The sequence below is a fragment of the Coregonus lavaretus genome (genome assembly GCF_964263955.1).
Source record: "Coregonus lavaretus genome assembly, chromosome: 28".
Classification (NCBI taxonomy): Eukaryota; Metazoa; Chordata; class Actinopteri; order Salmoniformes; family Salmonidae; genus Coregonus; species Coregonus lavaretus.
This window is the reverse complement of record NC_140015.1, coordinates 25,103,009-25,117,500: the sequence shown is the minus strand read 5'-3', so window position 1 is coordinate 25,117,500 and position 14,492 is coordinate 25,103,009. Positions and strand designations below refer to the sequence as shown.

At 45.6% G+C, this 14,492-nt stretch overlaps 1 protein-coding gene across 1 annotated transcript in view; it reads right to left on the bottom strand.

Moving 5' to 3' along the window:
• The window catches only part of LOC311103422 (speckle-type POZ protein), an 80,021-nt gene that overhangs the window by 35,859 nt on the left and 29,670 nt on the right, over nucleotides 1–14,492 (bottom strand). Inside the window, exons 3-5 of the mRNA XM_084144987.1 lie at nucleotides 1,695–1,983; nucleotides 1,176–1,297; nucleotides 805–956 (exon numbers count right to left, since the gene is read on the bottom strand). Of these exons, the coding sequence (XP_084001113.1) occupies nucleotides 805–956; nucleotides 1,176–1,297; nucleotides 1,695–1,772 (352 nt within the window). The 5' untranslated portion in view covers nucleotides 1,773–1,983. The remainder of the gene's footprint in view (nucleotides 1–804; nucleotides 957–1,175; nucleotides 1,298–1,694; nucleotides 1,984–14,492) is intronic.

The following is a 14,492-nucleotide window of genomic DNA, read 5'->3' as shown; positions in this document are numbered from 1 at the left end:
TTCCAATTCATCAGCCAGATAAGAGGCGAAGAGGCAGATGACTTTCTAAAAAGGTTGGTTCTTTTTAAATTAAAATCAAATATTGCCCCATGCTACTTTGAATTAAAAGTGTGTGTGTGTGGGGGGGGGGGGGGGGGGGAGACGAATCCCACCTGCAGTGATTATACACACCCATATGGCTATTAACACCTCGGGCCACACACTGAATTAGACACACTTTGGCTCCCTCACCCCCTCCTATACACACACTCACTTAGTAAACCTCAAAGACACCGGTAATAAAGCTCTGAAACTTTCTAACCTTGTTTCCATCGGAAACATGTCTTCCATTTTCTACTGCCAAGCTACATGTTTGGGCTGAGAGGTTCAAGAGTGGATTCTTATAAGTATGTTGTTCTGTTATCACATGACCTCTCTCACACCAGCATAATATCAAGCCAGGTACACTATGGGACTACAATGACAGAGCACCACTGACCCTATAGAGAGGGTGGGTTGTTGGGGACAAATATTTCCTAAGCGAAAAATGTATTCACATTCAAGAAAACATTACAAGTACATCTACTAAGATTGACCATATGACTGGACAGATACTGACCCCTGGATTGACTGTTAAATGTTACCTTTCAGTTATTTTAAATGTCTGTAATATCTACTTGTTAATGTTATTTAACTGTATGTAAATTGTAAAGTATTTTTGTCTGTAATGCCTTTTTCATCATGTGTCGGACCCCAGGAAGACTAGCTGTCGTCATGGCGTTAGCTAATGGGGATCCAACTAAACTCAAATCAAGTGCGACTCACCCATGGCCTTAGTCTCCTCTCCCTTGGCGTTGAGGATGGAAAACTTGAACTTGGCGCGCACTTCGCTCTTGGGACAGCTGACCAGGAGCAGGTAGAGGGACAGGTAGTCTTTACTCTCCTCGTCCAGACCTTTAGGGTTTACACGCAAACACCTTGACACAGAGGGAGGGAACAGCATCAGCATCAGTGATCATCAGACCCAGTCATACAGAGACAAAGTCAGTCAACTATGCTCATTAACAGTCCAATAGAATAATACCAGTTCAATATACTTAGGAGTTCAAATCAGATCAATCATGGACAAGCTACTGGTCCTGTAGTCCCCTACGGCTTATCCATAGTGCCCACTTCTTGGCCCCGCCTCCACTCACCATTTAAGCTTGTCATTGGCTCCAGAAGAGAAGGTGGAGCTCTTGATGACCTCGCCCATCTCCTCACGACAGAAGCTGAAGTTGTTGATAGTCCACATGTAGGAGAACTTCACCACTTTGATCTAACAGAGGTAGGGGGAGACACACACAAACACACGGCAGGAATCAGACATGATGACTTTAATTTATTTATCTATTCCATACAGGTAGCTAAGTGGCTGGTTGGTCAGCCTGGACTTCAAAACCACACATCAAACCTGCCTTTCATCTCAATAAACACTGACAACAAACAGGGGGAGAAGAAAGGATATTAAAAAGCTGCAACAAAAAACGATTTTGCAAGGACAGAGAGAGGAGATGATGATGAAAAAACACATCAATAGAAAACAAAACATCCTTCTTTAAACAGGCGTGTCAAAAACACCAGCACTGGCAGTCCAGACTGACACACAGGTGCAAGTAAACACAAACATGTACATAGAAAAACAGATACATGTACACACACACACCCAGCCTTACCTGAGTGTAACACCAGCTCTCAGCAACAGGGCCGCTGGACATGTCCGCGGGGGGAGGGGGACTCGGGACTCTTGACATCGCCAGCGTTGAGGCGGGGGAGGCCTGAGTGGGGCCTGAGCACCAGCCAGGAGGGGGGCAGCGTGGGGGGGTTGGCTGAGCCCAACAACACCACCGAATGGGCTAAGTATTCAACCAGACCACCTCCACACACAGCACCAGGGTCCAGCCAGGGAGAACGTCTGGGGAACGTCCAGGGAACCCACAGCCACAGGCAGCAGCACCCTACAACCTACAACCAGAGAGTGTGGCATTATCATAGGTGTTATAGTCAGTGTGTGTGTGTGTGTGTGTGTTTGTGTGTTTGTGTGTGCTTGCATGCATAGCATACACAGTACTTTTAAAAGGCTAATTGTAATTGAGCCGTTAGTGTAATTGAGCGGTATTGCTCAGTAAGTAGGACAAAACAACTCTGAATTCATTTGTTTTCAAAGGGCCTCTGCATTCGCTCGCTCGGCTTCAGTGAGAAAAGCCTTTGTTTATCTGCCCGTGGGTCTGCCTTTTTTTTGCTTTGAGTGGAGCGCAAGCCAGCCAGCCAGCCAGCTGATCTGTCGCCGTGTGCCGTGGCTGAGAGTGAAGAGCAAGGCTTAAGACTTTCATCCCACGCCTACCTGCCAATCTCCACTCACTCAAGTAGCCTACACAAGGTCAGATAAAACTTTCAAAGACCACATTGACTAGGAAAGGACATAGCCTATTCCAAAATGTGCAAACTTCTCCCAATCTGTGTGTGTGTGTGTGTGCACAAGTTATTCACTCTGTTTTTCAAGGTAAATGTGTGAATACAGCCACAATAGAAAAACAGCATTGACTTCAGCTGAACCACAGATCTGCAATCTATGCAGAGAGAGAACTGTTACTTTATCCAATTACTTCTCTTCAATATCACCTTTACAGAACCACAGAAGACCCCTGGGAATAGAAGAAGAATGTGTTCTTAATTGACTTGCCTGGTTAATAAAGGTTAAATAAAATCAACAAATGATCTTCTGTTCACTTTTCTCTAATTTCTCCCCTGCCCCTTTCTCTCTTTTCTCACTCATCCTGCATGTCAAATTGAAGCTATCACAGGGTCTCAGGGCAAAGTCTCCTCTTTTCTCTCTTTTCTCAGTCAACCTGCAAGTCCCCCTGTCTCGCAGCCAGACGATCCCTTCACTTTGCTTCTTAATTAGTGGCTGATTGAAAGGGAAGTTCAGGACCTGGAGAACTTCCCAGAAACTGTGTGTGTGTGTGTGTGTGTGTGTGTGTGTGTGTGTGTGTGTGTGTGTGTGTGTGTGTGTGTGTGAGTGAAAGGAAGAGGGAACGAAATAAGACCTCCACGGACGCAGACAGGACTTTATGAATGTTTAGAGATAACTTTCAGTTGGATCTGATCTTCACTGCCCTCCCCCTGTTTCTTCTTTTGTATCTGATGAAAAACACTGGTGCCATTATTGCTCAGTAAAACAATACAATATGAATCACAAAAGATGGAGAACAAGGTGCCACTGATTTGCAATTTAAATTACCTGAGACTTCCTAACAATGAATTATAGTCTGTGTGGATGAACTAGTGTGTGTTGATGTGTGTTACAAATATGTAGCGTAAGTGCACAAATGCATGCACACATGCAAACTGCTGTTTGACGGAGTGTGCGCCTTGCGTGGGTGCATAAATGTGTGCATGTGTGTCCCCGTATGTTTCCTTAAGCTGTGTGTTCTCTCTTGTCTCTGTATAGGTTACTGTCTCCCAACGTGTGTGCTGCCAACAGCTATCACGAGGGAACCACTTTAAGAAAACCTGACAATACTGGCAGTGTCGCTAACAACTTCACAGCTTTTCTAAATACACCCAGATGACACTTAACCAGAATAAAGCTGGGGATTGATTCATTGAGCAGCAGCAAAATGACAGTAACAACTTAGAGATAGTGGGGTGTGTGTGTGTGTGTGTGTGTGTGTGTGTGTGTGTGGTAATCCTTGTACTCCCTCACTAAAAAGTATTGAGAGTTCATTCATCATGGTGATTCAGCTGGTGACAGTCCGCACCAATGGACAGTAGGACTAACCGGGGATAACACACACAGCAGGGGGAAATAAATATGGTCACAACAGCAGTACGTCAGAGAGAGTTAAGGAGATTGTGTGGATTGTGTGCTCCCCCGAAAACAATCACTAGACAAAGTATGAGGTAAGGATGGCACCGGTGTGTAACAGATAAAGTCAGTGTGTTGTGTGTGATCCCACGGGTTGTGTATATGTGCGTATGCGTGATTGCCTACCGCCCACATTTCATTTCCCTATCACATCCTAGTCTGCTGCTGTGGGGACTGACAGGATGAGGGAGAAAGGACGCCTGGAGCACATTTATATTCACTACATAGACAGGCCTCTCGCACTCTGCCAGTCCAGTCTTCACCTCACTCTACATCTCCCTCCCACCACGGTCTACATCTCCCTCCCACCACGGTCTACATCTCCCTCCCACCACGGTCTACATCACACTCCCACCACAGTCTTCATCACACTCCCACCACAGTCTTCATCACACTCCCACCAGTCTTCATCACACTCCCACCACAGTCTTCATCACACTCCCACCACAGTCTTCATCACACTCCCACCACAGTCTTCATCACACTCCCACCACAGTCTTCATCACACTCCCACCACAGTCTTCATCACACTCCCACCACAGTCTTCATCACACTCCCACCACAGTCTTCATCACACTCCCACCACAGTCTTCATCACACTCCCACCACAGTCTTCATCACACTCCCACCACAGTCTTCATCACACTCCCACCACAGTCTTCATCATACTCCCACCACAGTCTTCATCACACTCCCACCACAGTCTTCATCACACTCCCACCACAGTCTTCATCACACTCCCACCACAGTCTTCATCACACTCCCACCACAGTCTTCATCACACTCCCACCACAGTCTTCATCACACTCCCACCACAGTCTTCATCACACTCCCACCACAGCCTTCATCACACTCCCACCACAGCCTTCATCACACCACTAAGAGGTGCGTGCGTTACTGAAACATTGACATATGGACAACAGTTCCCAGGAAACCAAGGAGCTGAATGATGTCATGTCCACCCATCCCTCCCATTAGAAACAGAAGATAGGGATGCAGAGGAGGTTGTTGAGACATGGAGAGCCTGGGGCGATATGAATGTTTCTCAGTCATCTCAGGTGAGTTCAGTTAGCCTAACTGACAGTTGGGGCATCCCACCCACCTCAAGTGGTTCTCTTTCTCTCTAGAACAGACCAGTGGGGGTTTAGTCTACTCATATTTATGGCAGACCAGCCATGATTCCAATCTATAAGCATTCAGAACGATGCTCCAACCTCTCTCTCCTAGACTTAATATACAGCTGGACAGTAGCTTGGAGAGAGCCTGCAGATTCAACAGTCCACTTCTTAATAACCACAACATATTACATACACTATTTTGAGAAACATAAATAAAATCGATCCACATGAACAAAGCCCTGGGTATATGTTGAACATTTGTAGACACACATAATCCTACACTAGTGCAAGTGTAGTCAAGTTGTGTAGTGACAAGCGCAGGAGGGGGCAACATACGGCTCTAGTACCGAATCCGGCCTGCAAGCTCATTCAATCCGGCCTGGGGGAGGAGTTCTTTTTTATTATTATTTGGGGTGGGGGTAAAAAAACAAACACTCCAGGCCACTCTTGAACATCTAATAGTAGATAGAATGTACGTAGAAATGATAATGGACCTATATGTTTTCAAATAAATGTCCTTTCTCTGGTCCGCAAATTGCTTTTGACGAACAAATCAGCCGCAAAGATATCTGTGCCACCCTCCGCTGAATTTTGAAATCCTGGGGTGGCCCTCAAGCCAAAATGATTCCCCACCCCTGGACTAGTGAGTATCGAAATACATCCATATAGAATAGTTAAATATAGCCTAAACAACATATGGCAGGGACTTAAAGACGCCAGGCCTGCTGTGAAATAGGAGGTCCTGCTGGATGACAAGAGAAGAAGAGGATGGAACCCCTTCTAGAATTCATTACAGCTGGCTACTGCTCTACTCAGAAGAAGAAAAAACATTCATTATGAAAAATACAACATTACACACATAACGGCTCTCCATTTAAATTCCCTTTCACTTGCAACATAAAAGAGAAACATCAAATACACGGCACCACCCACCAGCCTCTCCCTCCGGGCCCACTTCCTGCTGGGATGAGAAGACACACGCTAGCTAGCGCCGTGCAGCCAGACACCGCCACCACCTGGCCAGGGGGATGACGTGCAGCCAGAGGAAGAGGGGGGGGGGGGGGGGGGGGGGGTGTAGTTTATCCACATATCAAAATACTTACATTCTCGTTACCATATTTTAACATCGCCCCCCTTCTCCCCCACCCCTTCCTTCCCTCCAGCTCTGGCGAGACATCTGACAGAGGGTTAAAGAAGTCTGCTAATTATAAGGTCAGGTTGAATTAAAAGCGGCTAGGTTGGTAGAGCGATGAAAGGGAGCGTATTAAAGCAGTGTGTACAGACCAGACCGATCAGCTGAAGGCTCTGACCCCATTTGAAAAACACACACGGTACTGACTGAAGGTTCCACACCAATTAGACAGACCGACCAGTCATAACTGATCGCTGAAACACTCTGCTATTAGAGTATGTATAATTTCATCTGCAGGCTAGCAGGCTGCTGTGTGGTGAGCAGTAGAAGTGGGATCTTAGCTCTGATATGATCTAGGAGTCTCACTGAGTCTGGGATATAATCTGCTCGAACATCAGTGGGGGTCAAAGGAACAGGAAGAGGTGACATACAGGGAAGAGTAACGGGATAACTTGATTTCCAGATACAGGAATCAAAGATAAGGTAAGAGTAACAGGCTAAGGTAAGAGAGATTGGAGAGAGGATAATGCATTATGATGGTTACAGTAAATAAAAGACAGGAAGAGATACTGGCCTTAACGGCAAGAGAATACAAAATATATTGAGTGCAGTTACAGGTAGGCTTGACAGTCAGAAGAGTAACGTACAGCAACTGTTTGACAGACATGTACAGCTCTGACAAAAAGAGGTGGTGGTCGTGGTGTATTTAAGCCGAGCTGTGTCTGTCCAGCCAGCTCAGCACAGAGCAGCCCTGATACCCCAGACACAAAGACCATAGGCAAGGAGAGCAGAGCAGAGGTGAGCACACACGTGTGACAGGGTTGAGCATGACCTCATCAAGGAGCAGTGCGGCACGGTGGCGAGCTGGGAACACACTGGAGTGTGTCAGAGCCGAGCCAGGGCTGCAGAGCTGCAGGCAGGACCAGGGGGCGTGATGGATTAAGAGCCGCTCACAGAGACAAAAGCCCTATGTGAACCGTGGAGAAAGCCCTAATGACACTACATCACTATCTGGCTCCATATCACTGACTCTCAACCCAGCGATCTCCAACCTTCGCTCAGTATACCTCCACCTCATCCCCCTTTCTCCTCTGGCATTCTATAGCCCCCAGAAGGCTGCCATAGCATTAAACCTTCATCTCACACTCACCCCTTCTTTGGCTCCATCACGTCTTATATCACAACCCTCTCCCCTCCCTGCTTCCCCTCAGAGCTGGCCAGCTGCCGTGTGGCTCAGTCCCCTCTCATTAAAGCAAGGCTTCAGACCTGTGACATCTGTACTCTCATTAAGTCACAGATCTGAAACCTTGCTATCTGTACTCTCATTAAGTCACAGATCTGAAGCCTTGCTCTCTGTTCACTCATTAAGTTACATATCTGAAGCCTTGCTGGCAGTTTGTCCTTGCACACAGTTCCAGTAGGATCAATTAAAGCTACACTCACAACAGAACACCTCTGAAGCAAAGACACACACACATACAAAGCCCTAACTGTGTGCAATTGTAAGGGCAGACAAATATACACAGATGTAAGCTCACACCCACAGTCACAAACCCCACATATAAGTATAACTTTTTCCAACATGACAGGATTCCCTGACAAAGACAAATGGTTGTGAGCTTTAGAGGCCCTTAACGCGCCAACCTTCTCCCGATTAAAGATGACAGTGGCCATAGAAGGGCTCTGACCAGACATAACTCTAGACCGTAGCTATATATCCATCTCGTCCACATTAAGTTGCCAGGATGGATTGTGTATAAACCAACAAACTGCAGAGCTAAGAGTAATGCTGCTTTAACCTTTGCCTTGCCGCAATCTGCTGTTTTCCTCCTCCACCTATTTATTTTTCTACCCTAAAGAAATACTTGGAGTTAAGAGTTCTTCTAACCTATGAAGCGAACAAAGCTGGGAGGAAGAGAGAGAGGCTGGTGTGATACCTTACTCGGTGTAATTATGCGATTTATAATTAAAATGCAAATGAAGTGAGAGGGGGTCTTTCTTCGGCTTGTTTAATTTTTTTCCAGTTTTTTCTCCATTGTTCCATTAGTCTCTTACAGAGGAGCCCGAAAGGCTGCTGATTGGTTACTTCCGTGTTACGGCACATTTTAGATGGATGGTGCTACTTGCTAATGGTGGTTATGGAAACAACTCTGGTCATCCATTTAATTTCACTCACAGTGACCTTCTTGGTATTTGGTACTCCATTGGTTAGAGACTAGCCAAGAGAGAAATGTGAACAAAGAGAAACTGCCAGAAACAAGAACAAGAATATCAACATAAACAGAAAACCTCGCACACGTATTCACTCATGTGGCTAACACACAAACAAGTCAGATGACATAAGTGGGATGAGCCCAATTAAAAGTAAGACTTACATGGACCATAAGGCTCATACCATCAGGAAAAATCCCCACAGACAGTCTACTGTATTCTCTCCTTGACCTGTGCACTTCCCTCAACAAAGTCTCTACAACCCACACTCCTACAGTCATATAACAGCTCTCAAGGCCCATGTTCGTATCTGTGAACGCAATCATTACACCTGGCAGAGGACATGAGCTGCAAACATAGATGTAACTATCTGTAAACGTGAAGAGACGCTTGAATTCCATAATAAGCTCCAAGCAATCAGTAAAGCAAGAAGAGAGCTTTCAGACAGAGTGGGGATCCCCCAGGCTCCCTCTTCGACCCTTTCTCTTTTGCTGCAGATAACAAAAAGGTGTCTCAATGTGGACCCAAATCTCCTTTGAGCTTAAAACTGCAACCCGATAAACAACCAAGAGAGATACTCTAAACTGCTCTATAAATTACAATTCAAAGGATAGCATGAGAGGAAAAAAGCAAACAAAAAGAGGAGAATTAGAGAATGTTTTTGAAGTAGACGTCCTTCAGTTTGACTTTGCCAGGTAACACGCTTTCGCCTCAATTATCCGCATCCAGTGGATTTCAAACACATTTTTTGAGGACCAGAGAGCTTGGTAATTAGCAGTCCTTGCTCATAAAGGGACCAAAAACAAAGCCTGTCTTAAACTCAATTTCTCCATACCCTCCAGTTGTCTCTCTTTTGATTCCTCTCCTCCCACAAATCATGTTGCCTGGAAACAATCAATATGCCTAAATGTTTTATTTTTAACATATGCTGACCAAAGCTGCCAGGCATTCGGCCTATTTTCTGTTCCGAAATACAACGTTGTTGTGACAGTCCTTTCTGCCCTTGACAACTTGACTGGTCTACACTGACAGATACAAGAGCTAAGACAGACTTCACTTACAGTCTAATGTAGTAGGCTACATCACATAAAATGTCTACTATAAATGCCGTTTTTCTGACAGAGGCCTAACCCTTATCTCTTCAAATAAATTATTTTCAAAATCTAGTCTCGGTCCACAATCCTCAGTTCCTTGTTATAAACCCCAATCTGGAGACATCACCACGTTTCCCACACAAATAAATAATACTTCACTCACATCATGGCAGCCTCTCAGTCCAGTTCCTACTAAATCTATTTGCTTTTCATAATCATGATATGTATGATATTCATAATGAGGCCAAAACCACCCCAAACTCCAGCCGCCATCCTTCCTTCAATCCTCCATGCATTGTTTTCCATTTGAATGTGGTTTAAATCACTTTCAGTATGCTCTAGCACAGGAACGTAGCCTCAGGTACTGCTGCATTTCCCTGGACGCCCAATAAAGGCCCATTTCAATGAGGGGCATTTCCATCTTCCCCTTCATCCCTTGGTCCAACTCAGCCCCTCCCGCTCTCTTCTCCTCACCCCTTCGCTCTCTCCCCATCGGCCTAGTGCAGGAATGGGCAACTGGCGGCCCCCCTTTTGAAGATCCTCTGATAAATTTCAGATAATATTAATACAAAAATAAATTGATGATATTTCATGGGGAAATGTTTATAATCAGGCCGATGTGGAGTCTGCTTACCAGACTTTTCTCACATCTTTCAATTCTGTATTTCACCACTGCTTTCCCTTAGTTAAACCATGTAAGACAGCAGCAAAAGGGTTCTGGAAACCTTGGTGGTGTGGCCCCGTGTAGCTCAGTTGGTAGAGCATGGCGCTTGCAACGCCAGGGTTGTGGGTTCGTTTCCCACGGGGGGCCAGTATGAAAAAATGAATGCACTCACTAACTGTAAGTCACTCTGGATAAGAGCGTCTGCTAAATGACTAAAATGTACAGTGGGGAAAAAAAGTATTTAGTCAGCCACCAATTGTGCAAGTTCTCCCACTTAAAAAGATGAGAGAGGCCTGTAATTTTCATCATAGGTACACGTCAACTATGACAGACAAATTGAGAATAGAAAATCCAGAAAATCACATTGTAGGATTTTTTATGAATTTAGTTGCAAATTATGGTGGAAAATAAGTATTTGGTCAATAACAAAAGTTTCTCAATACTTTGTTATATACCCTTTGTTGGCAATGACACAGGTCAAAGGTTTTGTTACGTTACAGCCTTATTCTAAAATAGTTTTTTTATTTTTTATTCTCTCATCAATCTACACACAATACCCCATAATAACAAAGCAAAAAACAGGTGTTTAGAAATGTTTGCAAATGTATACAAAATTAACCTCTGAAATATCACATTTACATAAGTATTCAGACCCTTTAGTCAGTACTTTCTTGAAGCACCTTTGGCAGCGATTACAGCCTCGAATGTTCTAGGGTATGACGTTACAAGCTTGGCACACCTGCATTTGGGGAATTTCTCCCATTCTTCTCTGCAGATCCTCTCAAGCTCTGTCAGGTTGGATGTGGGCGTCGCTGCTATTTTCAGGTCTCTCCAGAGATGTTAGATCGGGTTCAAGTCCGGGCTCTGGCTTGGCCACTCAAGGACATTCAGAGACTTGTCCCGAAGCCACTCCTGCATTGTCTTGGCTGTGTGCTTAGGGTCGTTGTCCTATTGGAAGGTGAACCTTCGCACCAGTCTGAGGTATTGAGCGCTCTGGAGTAGGTTTTCATCAAGGATCTCTCTGTACTTTGCTCCGTTCATCTTTCCCTCGATCCTAACTAGTCTCCCAGTCCCTGCCGCTAAAAGATATCCCCACAGTATAATGCTGCCACCACCATGTTTCACCATAGGGATGGTGCCAGGTTTCCTCCAGACGTGACACTTGGCATTCAGGCGAAAGAGTTCAATCTTGGTTTCATCAGACCAGAGAATCTTGTTTCTCATGGTCAGAGTCCTTTAGGTGCCTTTTGGCAAACTCCAAGCGGGCTGTCATGTGCCTTACTGAGGAGTGGCTTCCGTCTGGCCACTCTACCATAAAGGCCTGATTGGTGGAGTGCTGCAGAGATGGTTGTCGTTCTGGAAGGTTCTCCAATCTCTATAGAGGAGCCCAGGAGCTCTGTCAGAGTGACCATCTGGTTCTTGGTCACCTCCCTGACCAAGGCCCTTCTCCCCCGATTGCTCAGTTTGGCTGGCGGGCCAGCTCTAGGAAGAGCCTTTGTGGTTCCAAACTTCTTCAATTTAAGAATGATGGAGGCCACTGTGTTCTTGGCGACCTTCAATACTGCAGAAATTTTTTGGTACCCTTCCCCAGATCTGTGCCTTGACACAATCCTGTCTCGGAGCTCTATGGGCAATTCCTTCGACCTCATGGCTTAGTTTTTGCTCTGATATGCACTGTCAACAATGAGACCTTATATAGACAGGTGTGTGCCTTTCCAAATCATGTCCAATCAATTGAATTTACCACAGGTGGACTCCAATCAAGTTGTAGAAATATCTCAAGGATGAAAAATGGAAACAGGATGCACCCGAGCTCAATTTCAAATCTCATAGCAAAGGGTCTGAATACTTATGTATTGTATATTGTTTTTTTGTGGTGTGGTTTTCATATAAGCCCTTGAACTTTCGAACACACCTGCACCATTATTTAAAATGTTTTATTGTATTGTTTTCTAATCGCTTGTTTTCTTTGGTACCCCATGGCAAAATGAATTGCACGAAATTAACACAAACTTAAAAATATTAATGAAATGAGTTAAGATTTTGTGGCCCTGACCCCCATCAAAGTTGTCTATCCCCGGCGTGCATCCCTCCCGCTGCCCTTTCCGCACTTCTAACAATTATAATGATGAACCGTGCCGGCAGCGGTACAAGTCGCTGAATTTGTGATATGCAGTCTGCAAATGAGGGAGAGAGAGTAGAGTGAGCAGAGAGAGAGAGAGAAAGTGGAGTGAGTAGAGTGAGACACTGCGATCAAGGTCAAACGCCTGCCACAGGGAGATAACGGGGTACACCCCTTGCCCCTCACCCCACCTCTGTGAAGATTCTCCCTCATTTCTAACAGAAAGAACACAGCCTCCCTTCCTGCCCCTCCTCACCCCCCTCCCAGAAGAACCTGTGGCCCCCCCACAATGAGACTAAGCAGGACCATTCAACACCACAAACCCCCTGTGGAATAGGCATGTCAGCGAGGACCACTGTACTACACCATCGCCAGAGCTGTGCCCAGTAATGGAGGATAAGATATAAGGGCAAGTCAGATACTGGAGGGTCCAAGTGAATGGTAATGCATGGACAGAGACAATACAACAAAAAGTAACATGGACACAACACTGGAGCCATTTTCTTGGCCATTTTTGGACAAACACTCGACAGTAGACAAGCAGAAAGGAGAGGGAGAGAAAAGAGAGAGATGGAGGTAAAGAAGGAAACACCGTGCTCTCCCTCTTTCTGTCTTCTTGTGCTGCTCTTTTCCTCTTGGGGAAAGAAGGGGAAGGCAGCAGCACTAATAAGTTCAGCTCTATCCATCTGCTGCTCGCCCTGAGACAGGGGCTACTCTTCTGGTGTCCCGACGTCACTCTGCTTCCCAATTACCACATCTACACACTTCACCTTGTACTGCACGCACACTGATACACACCGCATATATACACACACTCCTTCCCTCATTTACAGTTCTGCAGCGCTATTTTAAATGCTTACCATTAAATCCATATAAGATGGATCACCTTTTCAAAGTGAGTACTTCCATCTCTCCTTTATACACATATATTAGCCATACATTAATTAAACAGTGAGTTAGTTATACAGTGAAGGCTGAGAATGCGCAGCTCCTCTCTCGAAGGTGTAAAACCAGTGCATAAAGACTAACAGAGAGATGCCGCCACCACCCGTAGCTGTGGCAAAATAACTATTTTTAAAGCCCTGCGGTTGTGATGAAGTGTTGAGACTAGGCTGAATGATGAGTGCATCTAGACACCTTGGTGTCTCAGTGGTGGCTGGCCTCTAAATGCCACCGTGTCTAGCCTGTACTCAGACCCAACACTGCCTTGACTCAGAAGGACTGGGACTGAGAAAAATATACAAAATTGTAAAGCTTTGCAACTTTTACAACCTGATTCCAGAGCATTTGGCCATCTCAGGCTGAGGCATGTTGTCGACTTAATAACATCTAGACTGATCTGATCCAGGATCAGTGTATTACCTGGCCAAAGAGCGCTGCTCAAAGCTGCCTGGCGGACAACAGGCATCACATCCACCCAGCCAGAGTCTGTTAAGATAAGATCCAAACAATAACAGTGCTGTAAGTGGCAGTCCCCACCTCGTACCTCACCCTCTGACCTTTCCTAATTCATGTTAAGGTTAAGTGTACCTGCGCTCGCTGCCTCTCAATATTGTTCTCTCAGAGAGGCCTTTTGGTGAGTCATCAGATAGCGCCGGCTGCAGCAGTATTCGCTGAGGTTGGAAATGCCAGGCAGATAAGGCTGCTCTGGTGTGGGCCGTGCACGGATGCACACACACACAGTGCCAGGTGACATTTTAAAAGTCCTCACTGCTTCTCAGTGCAGGCCCAAACACACCAGTTTAGTTTAACATGACCCATTCTCCTCACTGCAGCTTATCCTCAACATAATACTCCAGCCATCACTCTCAGCAGCCCAGACCCTTTAGTCTATCAGTCCATCTTGTCAGTCTGTGCTGAGGTTGATTAAGTTAACTTTCCCCCAGCCACACTTGGTATTTTTTCAGCATGGCTGTGCTAAATCAATCAGCACTGCCTAGTAACAGAGCTCTCACAGATTAACACAATCTAATGGAGTCATTAGAGTCTGGCACATTCCCATCTCCACCCGGCCAGTCAAACGCACCACAGAGACCGATTGAGTTACAGCAGACAGGAGACTCATGGTGACAACACCAGACAATGACGCAAAGAGAGACTGGAGAGAGTGATGGCGTGAGAAAGTCTCCACTCACAATGCACAAACCGGTAGAAGTAAACAACTGCACATCACAGAGCAAGTACCTGTAGAGGCATGAGGGAAGGCGTGGCTGGGAAAATAGGTGGAAGAAAGTGAGGAAAGGAAAGAAGGAGAGGGATAGACAG